This window comes from Triticum urartu, chromosome 7A (assembly GCF_056163025.1).
Source record: "Triticum urartu cultivar PI428250 chromosome 7A, HENAU_Tu73, whole genome shotgun sequence".
Lineage (NCBI taxonomy): Eukaryota > Viridiplantae > Streptophyta > Magnoliopsida > Poales > Poaceae > Triticum > Triticum urartu.
Genome location: NC_141879.1, coordinates 186188650 through 186209002, shown reverse-complemented (window position 1 = coordinate 186209002; position 20353 = coordinate 186188650). Strand labels below are relative to the sequence as shown.

General features: G+C 50.3%; 2 protein-coding genes across 2 annotated transcripts; both read right to left on the bottom strand.

Annotated features, from left to right (window-relative positions):
- Positions 1–6329: 6329 nt before the first annotated feature.
- LOC125525283 (putative E3 ubiquitin-protein ligase ATL45) lies at positions 6330–6833 on the bottom strand. Its single transcript, XM_048690281.2, has one exon. The coding sequence runs from the start codon at positions 6831–6833 to the stop codon at positions 6330–6332; it is 504 nt and encodes a 167-aa protein (XP_048546238.2).
- A 261-nt stretch (positions 6834–7094) lies between these two features.
- Positions 7095–9113, bottom strand: LOC125522285 (GDSL esterase/lipase At5g37690-like). Its single transcript, XM_048687357.2, has 6 exons — positions 8800–9113; positions 8579–8706; positions 8341–8467; positions 8126–8238; positions 7809–8058; positions 7095–7722 (listed from the first exon to the last, which is right to left on the bottom strand). The coding sequence occupies exons 1-6, from the start codon at positions 9059–9061 to the stop codon at positions 7271–7273; spliced, it is 1332 nt and encodes a 443-aa protein (XP_048543314.1). The 5' UTR covers positions 9062–9113; the 3' UTR covers positions 7095–7270.
- Positions 9114–20353: the final 11240 nt, after the last annotated feature.

Genomic DNA, 20353 nt, shown 5'->3' with positions numbered 1-20353 from the left:
GCATGCTTCGCTATATTGTGATCCTCCTTATTGGAGCTCCTAAACTCATGAACTATGTTACATGAAATAAAGGAAGGAATAGATAACTTAATTTCCTCTATGATAGCACCATAAGTCGATCCACTCCCAGATTTGATCTCAGCCACCACGCCTTGGCAATCCGACGCTAGATGTATTCGGTTCACATTCAAATCTTGGGCTAACGCCAAACCTTTCCTGATCGCCATTGCTTCGTGGGTAGCCGGATCGCCTTGGTTTGTGAATACTATCGATGATGCACCTGAAAAAGAACCATCATTGCTTCGACAGATCGCCGGGACTGCTCCATGTCGCCCCCTCTGCCCACTGCAGCATCCACATTAATTTTCATATAGAACTCCGGCGGAGCAAGCCATCCCGTGCCTCTGGTGGCCGCGATCCCTCGATTCATCTTCGTCGGAGTCGAGCCCTGGATCTCTCCCAGATATGTGTTTACAAAGCCATGAATAGCAAACGGGCTCTTGAACATATCTTCATATATCGCCTTCCGTCTCGCCCCCCATAACGCCCATAGCGTTGTCGCGCATCTTACGAACTCATCTGACGAAAGAGCTTTCCCCATGGCAAATATCCACTCCTTGGCACTATCCTGTTGATTGAGACTTAGCTGATCCAAGATGATATCAGTTGAAAGCGCCTAGGTGCTCCTAGACATAGGACAGTCCAGTAACGCGTGCCTCCATGAGTCATGTACTCCACATAATTTGCAAGATGATGATGTAGACATATTACGCCTATGTAACACAGCCGCCGACGGGACAGAATTTCTTGCCAGACGCCACAGGAAAACCCTGATTTTCGAGGGAACTTGCACCTTCCACAAAGACTTCCATTCAGCTCCTTCAGCTTCTAAGTTTGATGTGCCCTCCCTGCCTTCGAGCCAAGCCTCTCTGTTTTGTTTGGTTCGCACTAGCATACGGTACGCCGAGCTTACCGAAAAGTGACCTCTTGGTTCCTCGCTCCAAGCCCAAAAATCTGAGAGCCGTCTAGTGCATAACGGGATCTGAAGAATTGGTTCTGCATCAAAAGGAGTGAACACCGTACGAACCAGCTGCTCATTCCACACTGCCATCGATGTTTCTATTAGTTCTGCCACACGTCGAGGGGGGTCCGGAACCAGTGAAGTAATGGGCCTTTTGTAACTTTCCCTTGGTATCCAGTTATGAGCCCAGATGTCCGTGTTTTCTCCATCTCCTATCCTTCGAATGATACCTTGCGCTACTACATCTCTCCCATCGAGAATGCCTCTCCAAATTTGTGAAGGACGGGAACCCAATTCTGCCTCCAATAGTGATCGATCAGGAAAATATAAAGCCTTCAATATTCTAGCACTCAACGACTCCGGATCATTGTGACGCCCCCGATTTAATCGTACACTAATCATACACGCAAACATGTACGATCAAGATCAGGGACTCACGGGAAGATATCACAACACAACTCTACAAATAAAATAAGTCATACAAGCATCATATTACAAGCCAGGGGCCTCGAGGGCTTGAATACAAGAGCTCGATCATAGACGAGTCAGCGGAAGCAACAATATCTGAGTACAGACATAAGTTAAACAAGTTTGCCTTAAGAAGGCTAGCACAAACTGGGATACAGATCGAAAGAGGCGCAGGCCTCCTGCCTGGGATCCTCCTAACTACTCCTGGTCGTCGTCAGCGGACAGTACGTAGTAGTAGGCACCTCCGGTGCAGTAGGAGTCATCATCGACGGTGACATCTGGCTCCTGGACTCCAGCATCTGGTTGCGACAACCAGAATGAAAGGAAAAGGGGGAAAAGGGGGAGAAAGCAACCGTGAGTACTCATCCAAAGTACTCGCAAGCAAGGAGCTACACTACATATGCATGGGTATAAAATGGAGTAAGGGTATCATATGTGGACTGAACTGCAGAATGCCAGAATAAGAGGGGGATAACTAATCCTTTCGAAGACTACGCTTCTGGCAGCCTCCGTCTTGCAACATGTAGAAGAGAGTAGACTGAAGTCCTCCAAGTAGCATCGTATAGCATAATCCTAACCGATGATCCTCCCCTCGTCGCCCTGTGAGAGAGCGATCACCGGTTGTATCTGGCACTTGGAAGGGTGTGTTTTATTAAGTATCTGGTTCTAGTTGTCATAAGGTCAAGGTACAACTCCAAGTCGTCATGTTACCGAAGATCACGGCTATTCGAATAGATTAACTTCCCTGCAGGGGTGCACCACATACCCCAACACGCTCGATCCCATTTGGCCGGACACACTTTCCTGGGTCATGCCCGGCCTCGGAAGATCAACACGTCGCAGCCCCACCTAGACCAACAGAGAGGTCAGCACGCCGGTCTAAACCTAAGCGCACAGGGGTCTGGGCCCATCGCCCTTAGCACACCTGCACGTTGCGTACGCGGCCGGAAGCAGAACTAGCCCCCTTAATACAAGAGCAGGCTTACGTTCCAATCCGGCGCGCGCCACTCAGTCGCTGACGTCACGAAGGCTTCGGCTGATACCACGACGCCGGGATACCCATAACTACTCCCGCGTAGATGGTTAGTGCGTATAGACCAAATGGCCAGACTCAGATCAAATACCCAGATCTCGTTAAGCGTGTTAAGTATCCGCGAACGCCGACCAGGGCCAGGCCCACCTCTCTCCTAGGTGGTCGGAACCTGCCCTGCCGCTCCGCCTCAAAACTCCACTCGCGGGTGCTCCTCAAGCCGACCCGTCTTTAGTCACCACATGTATCATGTATAAAGTATATAGTATATACCCGTGATCAACTCCCGAGTGATCACGGCCCGATAGTATAGCCTGGCAGACGGACAAGGATGTAGGGCCACTGATGATAAACTAGCATCCTATACTAAGCATTAGGATTGCAGGTAAAGGTAACAACAGTAGTAGCAAGGACAGGCTATGCATCAGGATAGGATTAACGGGAAGCAGTAACATGCTACACTACTCTAATGCAAGCAGTATAGAGAAGAGTAGGCGATATCTGGTGATCAAAGGGGGGGCTTGCCTGGTTGCTCTGGCAAGAGAGAGGGGTCGTCGGTGACGTAGTCGACCACAGGGACATCAACATCGTCACGGGGTCTACCGGAGAGAAGAGGGGGAAGAAACAGTAAATACATAGTAAGCAAGTGCATAACAGGACAACATGCAGAGCTAGATGTGTTCTAACGCGGTACCGTGGAAGGGGGGAAACATCCGGGAAATATTTCCCGATGTTTGCATTTTTTTGGACAGATGAAACGGAGGGGGAAAGCTGCAGGTTCTCTATGCTTGGGATGCGTGGCGGACGAACGGGCTGCGTATCCGAATTCGTCTCGTCGTTTTGAGCAACTTTCGTGTACAAAGTTTTTCCATCTGAGCTACGGTTTATTTTCTATTAATTTTAAAAGATTTAAATCATTTTTAGAATTAACAGAATTGATTTAGTTAGAAAATGCAATTATGACATCAGCATGATGTCAGGGTGATGTCAGCAGTCAGCTAGTCAGTTGACCTAGTCAAACTGACATGTGGGTCCAGTGGGACCCACCTGTCATACTCTGTTAGGTTAATTAGGGTTTAGTTAAACTAATTACTGTTTAATTAAGCTAACAGGTTAATTAGATTAATTAATTAAGGTTAATTAACTTAATTAATTTAGTTAATTAATTAATTAATTAAATTTGTTTTTATTTTAATTATTGTTTTATTTATTTTTATATACTTTTTTTTTCAATGTTCTGGGGGCGGGCCCCCTTTGTCATAGGGCCCTGGGGCCACAGCGGTTCGGGCTAACGGGTGCTGGGGTGGAGATGGGCGCAATGGGTGTCCAGCACCCGTTCGTTCGAGCGCACGCCAGTGCGGGCGGACCCGGCAGGGGGGCCGGTGCAGGGGGAGGCCGGTGGCCACGGCGCCGGCCAGGCGGCCGAGGCGGCGAGGAAGCAGCACAGGCGAGGCCACGGTTACCTGGGGAGGTAGCGGCACGGCGGGTGCGGTGGGTAGAGGAGGCAGCAGCAGCCGTGGAGCAGGGGCACGGGGCGTGGGATGGTCGAGGGAGCGGGGCGAGGAGGCCCTGGGCAGCGATAAGCGGCGCAGGCGGAGGAGGGAGTAGTGGCAGGGCGAGGTCGGCGACCTAGCGCTACCGGCGGGGTCGAGTGATGCGGGCGACAGTGGTGTGCGCGGGCGAGCGGCGCTGCCTGCACGTGGCGCGGGTCGTCGGCGACAGAAGCGGGATAGGGGAAGGCGGGGGCCGGCGGCCTCACCAGCGGTTGCAGGGGCACATGGGCGGCGAGGCTCGGGGTAGCGGCTCGTGGGGGAGGACGGGGAAGACGTGCGGTGTGGAGGAGATCCGGCGAGGGAGCGCTCCGGCGAGGCGGCTCCGGCGAGGTCCAGGCGGCAGCGTCGATGTCTAGGGGGATGGGCGACGCGATCGGTGCAACGAGCGGGTCGATCCCTCGAGGGAGAGGCGCGGAAGGTCCGGCGTTGGCAGCGGGCACCGGGACGCCGGCAAGGTGCGGAGGGGGGCGGCATCGGTGTCGGCGGGGTGGGGGGCACGGTCGCCCCGATCCAGACAGGGGAGGGGAGGGGAGCGAGGGGAGTGGGTTTCGTGGGGGAGAGAGTGGGGGGGGGGGGGATCGTGGCTCGATCCAGATCCAGGGGGGGGCGAGTGGGGGGGGAGTGGGTAGCGGTTTAGGATTTCGGGGGATAGGGCCATATAGGCCAGGGAGGTGCGGGGTGGGCCGGCCTTGTTGGGCCTGAGACCAGCTAGGCCGAGGCCCACGGGAGAGGGGGGGGTTTATTTGTTTTGTCTGTTTTCCTTTTATTTATTTTCTTTTCTGTTTTAATTTATTTTAAAATATTCAGACACTTTCTAAAAGTATGTCTTCTTTATTATAATTACCCTTGTAATATTCGGCACCCACCGAACATTTACGTTTCAACTTTTGAAAACGTTTGTTGTTTGACATATTTAGAATTTAAATTTCAAAACGGTTTCGAATCATTACGAGGTTAGCAACAGTCACCGAGGTGACGTGGCATCATTAGGGAGGGTTACTGTAGCCTAATTATCCGGGCGTCACAATCATTCAATAGCCTCCAAGCTTGCCTTGCCAAAAGGAACAAGTTAAAAATTTCCATATCTCTAAATCCCATGCCTCCCATATATTTTGGCATTGTCATTGTATCCCACGATACCCAAGCTGGTTTCCTTCTTCCCTCCTTACAACCACACCAGAACTGTCGGATTATTGATGTGACACTCTCACACAGTCCTCTCGGGAGCCTAAAGCAAGACATAGAATATACTGGGATCGCCTGGGCTACTGATTTTATCAGAACTTCCTTGCCTGCTGCAGACAGTAATTTTCCCATCCATCCTTTTACCTTCTCCCACACTCTGTCCCTCAAATACTTGAAAGTACCATTCTTTGAGTGTCCCACTTCCGTTGGCATGCTCAAGTAACGATCACTTAGAGACTCATTATGCACCTGGATTTTATTCTTCACCCCGTCTCTGATTGTTTGAGAGCACCCCTTACTGAAGAATATAGATGATTTTGCATTGCTTACCTTCTGACTTGAAGCATGACAATAAGTTTCCAACAAGTTTGATATCCTCTCTGCCCCCTCCACACTCGCCTTGAAAAGCAACAGGCTGTCATCTGCAAATAATAGATGGGGTTTGTTCTGATGTGGGCTAACGGGTTTGGAGTCAAGCCCGGCAGGGGAATTCGACTTAGACCGGGGATGAAAACAGTCTAATTTCCCCGAGCTGGGACAGAAACCCAAAATCAACTCAAGACACGTGGCGACAAATCATAGGACAGAAATTCGACCTAACCCCAAATAAAAATCAGACGACTTGAGAATAGACAGGCCCCTAAAAATATTAATTTTGAAATAATTCAAATCACTTGAAGTTTGGAACTTTTTTGGAATTTTATAAATCAAACTTTTGTGGAACATCGCATCACTTATTTTGGAATAGTTGAAAATATGAAATTGTTTGTATGAATGTTTTAAAATAATCAAATCCCTTTTTATTAGGAAAAAGAATAGTTTTCGAGTTAATCGAATGACTGAAATGTCTGTTTTGAAATAATTGAATCTCAATTTCGAATTAAAATCACTGTTGTCTAAGTATGATTTATGAATGGAGGGAGTATCTCTATAGTGGTGGAACGTATGACTTGACATCACGTATGAAGCAATCTATGTACCAGTAAACACCACTATTGGTGATTAATAAAGTTTAGCGAGACCGCCTTAAAAGAACATATCAGCACCGCTATAAACCTCTTTGCGCGCTAAGCTAAACCATGTCATCGGCAGCCGATACTCGTTCTAACCCGGCCACGACACTCCTTCTGCACAGCGGGCAGGTGGCCTTGCTCTTCATCCACACGTCGATGCAGTAGCGGTGGAAGACGTGCCGGCACGCCGGCACCTCGCTGCACGGCTGCCCCTGCTGGAACTCCTCCAGGCAGATGGCGCACACCAGCCTCTCCGACGCCCGCCTGCCCTCCGCCGAGTACGGGAAGTACCCCAGCTCCACCGCCGGCGCCGGCGCCACCGGCTCTGGCGCCACCGTGGCCGGCCTCATCTGCTGCGCCCGTTCAATGGCCTCCATCACCTCGGCCAATCGGCCCAATCGTCGCCCGGGTGCGTTCGCTTCCGCCGCCCGCTCGCCGCCGCAGGCGCTCCAGAGGCACACTGCGATTGCCGCCAAGAACCCCACAATAGGCATCAAGAGCAGAAGCCACGCCATTATGAGGCCTGGGACCCCGTCCACCGGCCCGAAGAACGAGTTCATCATCGCGACGATGCTGGCGGGCTTGTCGATTCTTGGATGTGTGATGAGGGTCGGGACGCGGAGATTTTTTGTAGAATCAACAACAGGGAAGCCGGTACTGTGTTTCTATATGGCGTACGTATACGGGAGTGGCCGGTTGTAGATCGAGTCGGAGATGGGTGCTGATACTCCGTCTCGGAGAAGACCTTGACGGGGACGGATGTGCTCCACGATAGAGCGGACGCAAACGTTGTGACCTGGGACTCATACTCCAGTACGAGTACGTAGTAATGTTCTAGCATAATCTGCTCTCTGCTTTCATTGATTCACCGAGTGTCAAAGTACATATGTTTGGTATAGTATAGACGTATAGTGGAGACGCACGAGACACGGAAATGTGTCGACGTTGCCGTGGTGGCAGTGCCACAGGGACACAGGGTCTGTCTGCTTCATCGGATTGTTCAAGGCTTGGGAGGCGGCGCGGCGTGGGAGGATGATCCGACGACGGGAGGCGCAGAAGTGGTGCCGTTGCCGTTCACAGGCCTCGCGGCGGGCGAGGCGCGGGGCGCAGAGGTGGTACCGTTGCCATTCACAGGCCTCGCAGTGGGCGAGGCGCGGGGCGCGGAGGTGGTGTTGCCGCCACGCACCGCGGGCCGGGGAGGCGGCACGGGGCGTGGGGACCGGACGACGCGAGGCGCGTCGGAGACGGTGGTGTTGCCCTGCTGCACGTCGCCGGCGCTCACCATGTCGGCGTAGAGGCGGCCGGCGATGACCTGGTTGGCCGCGTCGGAGGTGTGGTACGCGTCCCAGAACACGAACTGGCTGCGGTCGTCGCAGACGTCCGCCGTCGGCAGGCACAGGCCCCCCACCGACGTGTCCACGTCGCAGCACGACGTGTGGGACGTCGTGAAACCTGCGCGCACGGATCGAATGCACATCAACTTCCAGCGTTGGGTTCATGCAAAGATAGTGCATCTCCTGGCACGTTTCGATCGTTACCGTATTTCCTGGGGTGCTCGATGAGCTCCATGACGACGGAGTAGCAGTCGGCGAGGGACATGCGCGCGCCGGGGAGCTTGGCGTTGAGGCGGTCCAGCAGCTCCTTGGCCGCGGCGTTGAACTGAAGGGCGTACGCGTTCACGTCTTCAAGGCACTCGCCGTTGTCCGAGAGGACGCGCTGCGACGGGATGCAGCCGAGCGGCGCGAGCCCCGTGAACCACACATTACGCGCCCCGAGATGGTACAGCCTCTGCAGAAGCAAAATAATTACGGCAATGGTACTGACATCGTTCGGCTGATCGGCCCGTCTTGCGTACCGTGAGCTGCTGGTCGATGGTGTCCATGAGCAGGCCGATGAACTGGTCGTGGGTGTACACGAGGCCGTCCGCCATGAACGGCCGCAAGAAGTTGTTGACGTAGTCGTTGCTCCCTGCAAAGCAAAGGGCATGCCCGTCGTATCAATCAACTTGTACATTGCGTGCGGGGCAACTGATTGATCAGCAGAAGCAAATCAAATGTTTTTAAACTGTACCAAGCCCGATCTGGAAGATTGCGCCATTGACCACTTCCTCGGCGGCCTTCTTGCCGATCTTGCCGACCATGGCGTTCTTGATCTGCTCGAAGTAGGATATCTGGTTGTCGAACGACAGGTATTCGACCTGCATGCAAGATCGCATTGACCCCATATATCATCATGCTTCCGGCTGCCAAAGAAAGCATATTCTGCAACAATTAACGAGGAGAGGAGACATCACGGCTCGATCGCTTACGAAGTAAATGCCGGTCTCGTTGAGAAGTCCCGCGCCGCCGGACGCGAAGTTGACGCCGCCGAGAACCTCGTCGTCGGTCATGTACAGGGAGAGGAACGGCGGCGGCGGTGGCACGCCAAACTTGGCAGCTGCAGACACGCAAACCCCCGAATAAAAGTAAAACACATCACATTTTGCCATTCGTGTGGATGTGGAGCAGCAGAAACAAGCAGCCTACGTACCCATGATGTCTCCGATGGTCCTGCCATTGGTGAACCTCCCGGTGGGGTAGCCGCCTTCGTAGTCAATCCCGTACCAGGGGTAGTTGCACTTGGCGATGGAGAGGAGGAGGTAGTTGTTGTTGCCGACGTCCGACATTGAGTCGCCGAATATGTAGATCACCGGCCCCTTCTTTGCCGCCGCCGTCGTCCCTAGAGCTACGCCGGCCACGGTCGCCAGCGCGAGGATGGCAATGGCCGCGGCCGTGGAGCTGAGAGCTGCCATTGCTGTGCCTTCAGTTTTCCTCCTCGGTGCTTGTGTTGGGCAAGTAGCTGGTGGTGATTGGTGATGGTCTAGAGTGCACCGAGTGGCGTTGGTTTTATAGCACGGCTGCACGGGTGTGGAGTGGCACCATGACATTTCCTGCAAGTTTGGGCCTTCTGGTAGCGAGAGAATTTTGTGCCTGCGATTGGGTGCGGTGATTGAATTGCAATGGCTAATCGTGTGAGAAAAGGCTTGGACGTTAAACACAGTGGGAGGGATTAATCGGTGGTGTCGTGAGCTGAGCTGAGGTGGTAGCTGTGGTTGCTGTGGAAATGTCGTTCTCCTCTCGCAAACGGTTTTTCATGGCTTTGGGGTAGCGTGGTGCTAGAAAGGAGAATTTGGTTGGAAGGCGACTACGGGAGAGATAGAAATAGGACGCTAATGAGGGAAGAAGATGCTAAAAAAAGTAGTGTACGTATCTGATCCGAACAATTGGACCCAAAAAGGCCATTTTCCTGTGACATGAAGAATAAAAATGTCATTATCCAAAAATAAAGTTGCCATGATATGTATTTTCTTTGCCATAACAGAAAAATCAAAACAAGATGAAACAATCCGATGATCCACTAAGAATGCCATGATGCACATAATAAAAAATACCATAACGTTCAAATTGACCGGGGATTGATCGTGGCAGATTTGCGTATTAACTAAAAAAAGGCATACACAAAATTAAAAAATGTGCTTTGAGAAAGGCAGAAAAATGTCATGTCGATAAAATGTAAAATAGATATTAAAGAAAATGTCACGATAAATCTAATAAAATTTCCATGTTCCAAATAAAAAATTGTCATGTTGTAAAAATAATGAAAAATGCCGTGCTCCAAAATAATAAAACTGCCATGCTCCAAATATATAAATTGCTATGGTCTAAAAAAAGAAAAATACCATCATTTAAATAATAATAATGACATATACCAAATAATAAATATGCCATGCTACCTACAATAAAACTACCATGGTTCTAACTAACTAAAATACCATGCTCTAACAAAATAAGAAAGTGCCATGTTAGCTTAGTCATATAAACATGGAAAAAATTTGTTATATTTTATTCTTTTGGAAAAAGAGCAAATTGTGCTTTGAGAAACGCAAAAAATGCCATGTCGATGAAAATGTAAAAAGTATATAAAAAGAATTTGCAAAGGTATGTTAAAATATCTCATTCTAATTCCAATAAATTTTCCATGTTCCAAAATAATAATAAATAATATTGGTGTAAAAAATAAACAAATAATGCCATGCTTTAAAAAAAATCCATGGTCTGAAAACATGCCAAAAAATTCCATGTCAATTTGCAAATAATTGCCACGGTTTTAGGAAAAATTTCACTTATTTTTGCCATGCTACATAACATATAGGGGTGTGCTATGCGTCCGCTGGCTGATCTTTCCGAAAGATCGGTTGGGTCGCCAACCATCGGATGTGGCGCCATCGAGCGGCTGACTCGCACGCTCGACCATTGCAACGGAGATAATGTTGTAGAAACCTTTGCAGCATGGGTCGTGTTGCAGAAACTTTTGCAATAGAGGTTACGTTGCAGATTTTATTTTTTTTGCAACAGAGATCATGTTATAGAAACGGTTATAGATTATTTTTTGCAACAGAAGTTATGTTACAGATTTTTTTGCAGCAGAGATCATGTTGCAAAAATGTTTGTAGAATTTTTTTTGCAACTAAGGTTATGTTATAGTTTTTTTTGCAACAGGGATCATGTTGCGGAAATGTCCGTAGAATATTTTTCAACACAAGTCATGTTGCGGAATTTTTTCGCAACAGAAATTAAGTTAGCATAATCTGTTGTTGCCCAGACATGGACTCAGGTGCTCCTCCAGGACGACGGTGACATCGATGGAGATTAAGGTGTCATGACAGTGATGATGGAGATCATGTCGATGTTTTGGAGATGGAGATCAAAAGCACAAGATGATGATGGACATATCATATCACATATTTTGATTGCATGTGATGTTTATCCTTTATGCATCTTATTTTGCTTAGAACAACAGTAGCATTATAAGATGATCCCTTCACTCAATTTCAAGATAAAAATGTTCTCCCTGAGTATGCATCATTGCCAAAGTTCGTCATTTCGATGCACCTCGTGATGATCGGGTGTGATAGATTCTATGTTCACATACAACAGGTGTAAGCCAGTTTTGCACATGTAGAATACTTGGGTTAAACTTGACGAGCCTGGCATGTATAGAGATGGTCTCGGAACACTGAAGATCGAAAGGTCGAACGTGAGTCATATAGTAGATATGATCAACATAGAGATGTTCACCATTGAAGACTACTCCATCTCACGTGATGATCGGGCATGGGTTAGTTGATTTGGATCATATATCACTTAGACAACTTAAGGGATGTTGATTTAAGTGAGATTTCATTAGTAATTTGATTATTTGAACAAAAATTTATCATGAGCTTAGTCTTAATAGTTTTTGCATATCTATGTTGTAGATCAATGGCTTGTGCTACCGTTCCCTTGAATTTTAATGCGTTCCTAGAGAAAACTAAGTTGAAAGATGATGGTAGCAACTGATACGTCTCCAACATATCTATAATTTTTGATCGTTCCATGCTATTATATTATCAACCTTGGATGTTTTATATGCATTTATATGCTATTTTATATGATTTTTGGGACTAACCTAGTAACCTAGAGCCCAGTGCCAGTTTCTGTTTTTTCCTTGTTTCAGAGTATCGCAGAAAAGGAAAATCAAACGGAGTTCAATTGACCTGAAACTTCACGGAACTTATTTTTGGACCAGAAGAAGCCCACGGAGTATCGGAGATGGACCAGAAGAGACCCGGGCTTCCCACGAGGGCGGGGGCGCGCCTACCCCCTGGGCGCACCCCCTGCCTCGTGGACAGCCCGGAGATCCACCGACGTACTTCTTCCTCCCATATATACCCATATACCCTAAAACATCGGGGAGTAGAATAGATCGGGAGTTCCGCCGCCAGAAGCCTCCATAGCCATCGAAAACCAATCTAGACCCGTTTCGGCACCCTGCCGGAGGGGGAATCCCTCACCGGTGGCCATCTTCATCATCCCGGCACTCTCCATGACGAGGAGGGAGTAGTCCACCCTTGGGGCTGAGGGTATGTACCAGTAGCTATGTGTTTGATCTCTCTCTCTCTCTCGTGTTCTTGAGGTGATACGATCTTGATGTATCGCAAGCTTTGCTATTATAGTTGGATCTTATGATGTTTCTCCCCCTCTACTCTCTTGTAATGGATTGAGTTTTCCCTTTGAAGTTATCTTATCGGATTGAGTCTTTAAGGATTTGAGAACACTTGATGTATGTCTTGCGTGGGATACCCGTGGTGACAATGGGGTATTCTATTGATCCACTTGATGTATGTTTTGGTGATCAACTTGCGGGTTCCGCCCATGAACCTATGCATAGGGGTTGGCACACGCTTTTGTCTTGACTCTACGGTAGAATCTTTGGGGCACTCTTTGAAGTACTTTGTGTTGGTTTGAATAGATGAATTTGAGATTGTGTGATGCATATCGTATAATCATACCCACGGATACTTGAGGTGACATTGGAGTATCTAGGTGACATTAGGGTTTTGGTTGATTTGTGTCTTAAGGTGTTATTCTAGTACGAACTATATGATAGATTGAACGGAAAGAATAGCTTTATGTTATTTTACTACGGACTCTTGAATAGATCAATCAGAAAGGATAACTTTGAGCTGGTTTCGTACCCTACCATAATCTCTTCGTTTGTTCTCCGCTATTAGTGACTTTGGAGTGACTCTTTGTTGCATGTTGAGGGATAGTTATATGATCCAATTATGTTATTATTGTTGAGAGAACTTGCACTAGTGAAAGTATGAACCCTGGGCCTTGTTTCCTAGCATTGCAATACCGTTTGTGCTCACTTTTATCATTAGTTACTGTCGGTTTCAAAACCGGCGGATCTCGGGTAGGGGGTCCCGAACTGTGCGTCTAGGCCGGATGGTAACAGGAGGCAGGGGACACGATGTTTTATCCAGGTTCGGGCCCTCTTGATGGAGGTAAAACCCTACGTCGTGCTTGATTAATATTGATGATATGAGTAGTACAAGAGTAGATCTACCACGAGATCAGAGAGGCTAAACCCTAGAAGCTAGCCTATGGTATGATTGTATGTTTATGGTTGTTGTCCTACGGACTAAAACCCTTCGGTTTATATAGACACCGGAGAGGGTTAGGGTTACACAAGGTCGGTTACAAAGGATGAGATATCCATATCCGTACTGCCTAGCTTGCCTTCCACGCCAAGTAGAGTCCCATCCGGATACGAGACGAAGTCTTCAATCTTGTATCTTCATAGTCTAACAGTCCGGCCAATGGAGATAGTCCGGCTGTCTGGAGACCCCCTAATCCAGGACTCCCTCAGTAGCCCCTGAACCAGGCTTCAATGACGATGAGTCCGGCGTGCAGTATTGTCTTCGGCATTGCAAGGCGGGTTCCTTCTCCGAATACATCATAGAAGAATTTAAATACGAGGATAGTGTCCGACCCTGCAAAATAAGTTCCACATACCGCTGTAGAGAGAATAATATTTTCGCAAATACAATTTGCTGATTCGTTTTGGCAGCATGACGTTGTGTCATGGCTCGGCGATTATTCGAACCGTTTTCTTCAACCAGCTCCACGCATAACGCGAGGCAGTTTCTTGACACGTCTTGTCGAAGCGGAGATCGTGTTCCCCCAATTATGGGATTCTCATTAATACGGGCATGGGTAACCCAACCGCGCCATCAATTACAGCGCTTGGGGAATAAGCGAGTTTTACCAGGCAAGTGGGGACGCTTAGCTTCGTCCGCCCATATAAAGGGATAAGGATTCACCTTTCTATCCACGCCTTCTTCCTCCTTTGCTCATCTGTTTTCGCACACTCGAGCTCTAGCGCCCAAGTCCACACTTCCCACCTCAACCTTCTCCAACCATGTCCGGAGCGGGAGGCAGGTGGATGGTCTCCTCCGTCACGGAGGGAGACATCAAGAAACTACGCGGAGCCGGATACTTAGCCGCGAACATCGCGCATCGTCTGCCCGCTGCGGGGTAGATCGTCCCTACCCCGGAACCTTACGAGAGGGTAGTTTTCCTTCACCACTTCCTCCGCGGACTAGGGTTTCCCCTCCATCCATTCGTTCGTGGTCTCATGTTCTACTACGGGCTGGACTTTCACGATCTGGCCCCGAACTTCATCCTCAACATTTAGGCGTTCATCGTCGTGTGTGAGGCTTTCCTCCGCATCCGGCCCCACTTCGGCCTGTGGTTAAAGACCTTCAATATCAAGCCGAAGGTAGTACGAGGCCAACAAGCAAAATGCGGCGGAGCCATGGTAGGCAAAATGCCCAACGTCATATGGCTCGAAGACTCCTTCATGGAGACAATAAAGGGATGGCAATCGGCGTGGTTCTACATCACCGAGCCGCGCGACGCCAAATGGGCGGCAGCCCCTGAGTTTCGATCCGGATTCCCAACACGACTCACTTCCTGGAAAGAGAAGGGCTTGTCGTGGGGGTTCATCGGTGGAGCTGGATGGACTCCAGAAATGTATCCGGAGCATGGCAAGCAAGAAGCTCAAGCTTGTCAACATAATCCAAGTTATGCTCATCCGCCGGACCCTCCTGTGTCAACAACAGGATTTCACCTTGTGGGAGTTCGACCCGGCCCAGCACCAGACTCTGAGCGAGCTCTTCGACACGACGCACAAGGACGTCTGGAAGGTGCTGTTCAAGGGCGCCGAGGTCCCCCCTTCTCTCGCCGAGGACCGCGGACTAAGCACAAAGCGCCTAGCGCGTCCGGTGAGTTCAATACGTCCCGTAGGTCATTTATTTTCCCCAGCTTAATTATGCGCGTGGTTTAATCTCCCTGCCTTTGATAGGACTGGATGGAGATGTCGGGGCAGATTAACTGTCCGGCCCCTTTGCCCGAAGACACTGCGAGCGCTCTCCTGACGGAGATGCTGACTCCGGCTCCTTACAAGGTGCCGGAGAAGACCAAGAAGGCCAAGGGAACCCGAAAGGGTTCCCGGCGCTAGGTGTTATCGGACTCATCGTCCGATAACTCTGCGGCACACTCCTCCCCTGAAGACGAGGAAGAAGAAGAAGATGCTCCCCCATTGACTGGGGGAGACAAGAAAAGGAAGGCCGCCCCAACTGGGGAGGCCGGAGGGTCCAAGAAGGGAAGGACTCTCCTTCCGGACGGTTCCACCACCGCCGACGAAGGCGAAGATGAGTGGTTGCCTAGGGTCAAGCCCCCGGGGAGATCGTAAGTATTCGGATACCAGAGTAACTCATGGGATTCCTTTGTCGCATTGCTTTCCCTAACACCAAACACAATTATGCAGGCCGCCACGAGCCAGTATCGATGTATCATCGGACGGCTCCTTGGGCTTGTCGGACATGGATAGCGATCCAGTCCCGACCGCCACCTCCCCTCATCTTGCTGACGACGCCGAGGTGTTGTCTCAAGAGGCACCAGATCAAGGGGAGACAGTCCCGGAGGCGCCTCAAGGTGACCTTCCGGACTCCGGGAGCCGAGGGGACGGGGCCCCTGAGAGCTCCGAGTTCGGCCCTCAGCCGAACACCGCGCCGGAACCTCCAGCGGTTCCGGGCTCGGGCAGGCGACCTCCTTCTAAGAGGGGCAAGACGCCTGTGCCGGTGACCTCTGTCCATCCAGAGGCACCGGACAATCTGCTGGAAGCGCTTCGCATCGCTTCCATCGACGAGGAGCACTGCACTATCATGAGTGCGGTGATCCAGAAGGTTCAATTTGCCAAGAGCGGATTGACCGAAGCCCGTGCCAGCCTTCTAACAGGCTTTGAGGTAAGTGTTTTAAAATGTAGTAGAAATATTACCGCATAGACAGTAGCCCCTGATGCTCTGTTCGGTGTTCACAAAGAAAAGTCGAGCAGAGGATCAAATAATATCACAGGAGTCTAATATAAGTATGTCAATATGCGTATGCAGGCTTCGCTGATGGCATCCGCCGCACTGACTGCGGAGGTCGCCGTACTGAAGCAGGACCTCGAGGGGTCCAGGAAAGAGCTCGGCCTTGCCAAGAGGCAGCTCTTGGAGAACAAGGGTAAGTAATACCCCATCTATAGATATGTATATATAAAAAAGGACGTGATTGCAAAATGATAGGATCATTGTATGTTTGCCAAGGGCCACAACCAAGGTGGCGACCCTGAAACAAGCGCTAACCAAGGCCGAAGATAAAGCGGCCAAGGAGCGCACCGAGCGAGAGAAGCACGAGGCTCGGGTGGGCGAGGTGCAGCAAGAGCTCCAGGCTCTCGTGACGAAGCACGAGGCGTTGGAGCTTGACTCAAAGACGCGAGAGTCTGAGCTTGCCGCGGCCCTCGAGAGTGTAAAAAGTGCCAAGGCCGAAGCCCAAAAGGCCCTCCAAGAGATCGACGCGATGAAGAAGATAGCGGCGGGTAAGGCTTTCTATATGAAAAGCAAGCATGTAAAAGTAAATTACCGATTACTTACCCGGATCCGGAGCTCTTCAGGAGCATTCGCAGATTTTCCCCGCAGTGTGTCTGATGCCGCACAATTTTACCAGGCCGAGGACGGAAGCTCGACAGAGAAGCTGTTCTGGTCTCAGTATGCTGAGGCCGAACATCCGGTGCCGATGAGCGACCAGCTGAAGCAGGTGGTCGAGCTACATAAGGCGGCCGATCAGGCCATGAAGAGCTTTGTAGTCTGGCTGTGGCCTGGCGACGCCCTTCCGAACAGCTTCTTTGGCCTGGTGAGGCGGCTTGTGGATGCCTGCCCGCGGCTGGAGGTCGTCAAGCGATCTGTCTGCATTGATGGTGCACGCCAGGCTTTCGCCCGTGTGAAATTGCAGTGGGTCAAGCTAGACGCCATGAAGTTGTTCAAGGAGGGGCCGCCAGAGGGCAAGGAGCACCGCCACCCCGAGATGTATTACAAGGGTGTTCTGCCTGGTGCCCGTCTCATCGCAGACGAGTGTTCAAAAGATGTAATATTTGAATGAGACTTGCTTGTTTTATCCTGTATGTATGAAAACTTGTTTCATATGCGCTATGCAACGCTTGTTTGAATTTAAAATATTACCTTCTGTTTGGCTGTTTATCCAATCTGAGAGATGGCTAGTCCTCGGCTTCTGCCCCCATGCCACGAGTGCTGGGGTGTTTGGGATAAACCTGAGCACTCTTATTCCCATATTTGGGTCCTTCGAGGGAGGTGCTCAGCACAACGGACAAGGCAACCGGACTAATAATGCTTTATCACTCTCACTTAGCCATAGAATTCTATAATTTTAAATTTCGGCGAAGCCCCTGGTATTCGGAAGGCCGAATTCGGGGCGCGATACACGCCTGTAAGCCGGACAGGGCCGGCCCCTCGCCCTAAGCGGCATGAGTCTTTAGGGACTCGAAAAACCTCGCCGAACAGCGACCAGTCTCTCGCCTTATCATGACAGTCAGTTTTAGCTTTCTCTACTAAGGTGCTAAGCCCGGCAGAACCGGGGCACAATCGCAGTAGTTCTCCTAGCGCTACCTTAGCCGATAGAGCGGAACGTAAGGTACCAAAACATAGGAGCCGGGCAAACCCAACATTTGACCAAAGACTTGATTCGGAGCTGATGCATATAATGCTATAAGTTCGGGGTGCCGCACTTGTGAAAGTGTTCGGACTTTTCACACCGCATTGTGGGGTACGTAAGCCCCTGGTGTATTGGTTGTACCATAGTGTACGGTTGCAAGGCGTCATTAATGAACACATAGATATATATATAACAAGAATGCAATAATAGTCGTAATGTCATGCATTATTTATTAAAGAATTGCGTTAAAGGAGAGTGATACAGATAGTGCGATAAGCAAAGAGTAGGACTATGTCCCTTCCAAGGGCAAGCTGAGGAATTATGTTAAATTGAATATTTCACTCGTTACTCTAATCAACCTGGGAATTCCGTGGTATGACGTAGCTGTCTGCCTCCTTGGTTGCTGCATCGTGTGTTCGGCAATAGTGCTGCCGGACAGTGTTTCCAGAGATTAAGGTCCTGAAAGAAAAAGAAAAATGACCAAATGGGAAGCCCCTAGTGCGGTTTAGGCCGCGTCTTGGGGCATGCCGCAGTTGTGCCCCCCTCCCCACCTGTGCCCATGGTATTTTTAATGCATAATTATGTACGCGCGGCACGAGTTTCGCCACTGGGCTGGGATTGGGGTGGCTGCCGTATTGCTACACGAGCTCAGATCGCGCCAGGCGGTCTATTTTCCGATTGCCCTGAGCGCGCTTGAAGGTGTCCGGGCTTTGAAGCACCGAACTGGTTGATTGCCTTGAGAGGCTGCTTTGCGCTTCTACTGCGAGGGCTGCGGTGTGCTCCTCTGTTCGGAGAGAGCGCCCTGTGTTTCCATTGACTTTAATAACTCCGCGAGGTCCTGACATCTTGAGCTTGAGGTATGCATAATGTGGTACCGCATTGAATCTAGCAAATGCGGTTCGCACGAGCAGCGCGTGATAACCACTGCGGAACGAGACTATATCGAAGATTAACTCTTCGCTTCGGAAGTTATCCGGGGATCCGAAGACCACTTCCAGTGTAATTGAGCCTGTGCAATGGGCCTCTACACCTGGAATGACACCCTTAAAGGTCGTTTTGGTGGGTTTGATCCTTGAGGGGTCTATACCCATTTTGCACACTGTGTCCTGATAAAGCAGGTTCGGGCTGCTGCCGCCATCCATAAGGACTCGAGTGAGGTGAAATCCATCGATGATTGGGTCTAGGACCAGTGCGGCGAATCCGCCATGACGGATACTAGTGGGGTGGTCCCTGCGATCGAAGGTGATTGGACAGGAGGACCAAGGGTTGAACTTTGGGGCGAGTGGCTCCAATGCATATACGTCCCTGAGCGCACGCTTCCGCTCCCTCTTGGGGATGGGGGTTGCGTATATCATGTTCACCGTCCGCACTTGCGGGGGAAACCTCTTCTGTCCTCCAGTGTGCGGCTGCCGGGGCTCCTCCTCGTCATCGCTATGCGGCCCCTTGTCCTTGTTTTCGGCAATTAACTTGCCGGCCTGCTTGAACACCCAACAATCCCTGTTGGTGTGATTGGCTGGCTTGTCTGGGGTGCCGTGTATTTGACACGAGCGATCGAGTATACGGTCCAAGCTGGACGGACCCGGCGTACTTTGTTTGAATGGATTTTTCCGCTGACCGGGTTTAGAGCCTTTGAATCCGGCATTGACTGCCGTATCCTCAGTATTTTCGCTGTTAATGCGGCGCTTATGCTTGTTGCGACGTGACCTGCTATTGCCGTCCTTGGTATCTGAGGTACCATGGTTCTTTGATATGTTATTACTACGAGCCAGCCAGCTGTCTTCTCCCGCACAAAAGCGGGTCATGAGCGTCGTGAGAGCTGCCATAGATTTCGACTTTTCCTGACCAAGGTGCCAGGCTAGCCACTCATCTCGGATGTTGTGCTTGAAAGCCGCTAAGGCCTCCACATCCGGACAGTCGATGATTTGATTTTTCTTTGTAAGGAATCGAGTCCAGAATTGCCTGGCCGACTCTTCTGGCTGCTGAATTATGTGGCTCAAATCATCGGCGTCTAGTGGTCGCACATAAGTGCCCTGAAAGTTGTCGAGGAATGCAGCTTCCAGATCTTCCCAACAGCTAATGGAGTCCGCTGGCAAGCTGTTAAGCCAATGCCGCGCTGGTCCTTTGAGCTTTAGTGGGAGGTATTTGATGGCGTGTAAATCATCGCCGCGGGACATGTGGATGTGGAGGAGGAAGTCCTCAATCCATACCGCGAGATCTGTTGTGCCGTCGTATGATTCAATATTTACAGGTTTGAAACCTTCTGGGAATGGATGTTCCATTACTTCGTCTGTGAAGCATAAAGGGTGTGCAGTGCCTCTGTATTGGGCTATATCGCGACGCAGCTCAAATGGGTCTTGCCCGCTGTGTTCGACCCAGCCGGATTTGCTGTGTCCGGCGTGACATTTATCGTCTCGCAGAGTGGTGCGCCGTCGTGATCCGTAGATCGATCTTGCATGCTTTTCTTTGTCCTCCAATATGTCTCGCAGGTCTGGCGTATCCCCCCATGCCTTTTTATTTGAATGTCGTTGGGGTGGAGGCTGAGCTTTTGGCTGGAATGCCTCTCTATCGCGGCCACGAGGTGGCCGATCAGCCGTATCATACGCTTCTTCCTCCAGTCGGGGTAGTAACCTGCGCCTTGGGTAACTCTTGGAGGGGCGCTCGAGTTT

Coding starts and splice junctions, on each gene's coding strand:
- LOC125525283 (XM_048690281.2), bottom strand. CDS start 6,833: ATGATGAACTCGTTCTTCGGGCCGGTGGACGGGGTCCCAGGCCTCATA.
- LOC125522285 (XM_048687357.2), bottom strand. CDS start 9,061: ATGGCAGCTCTCAGCTCCACGGCCGCGGCCATTGCCATCCTCGCGCTG. Junction 8,707..8,799: donor GACCATCGGAGACATCATGG/GTACGTAGGCTG, acceptor GCGTGTCTGCAG/CTGCCAAGTTTGGCGTGCCA. Junction 7,723..7,808: donor CGAGCACCCCAGGAAATACG/GTAACGATCGAA, acceptor CCGTGCGCGCAG/GTTTCACGACGTCCCACACG.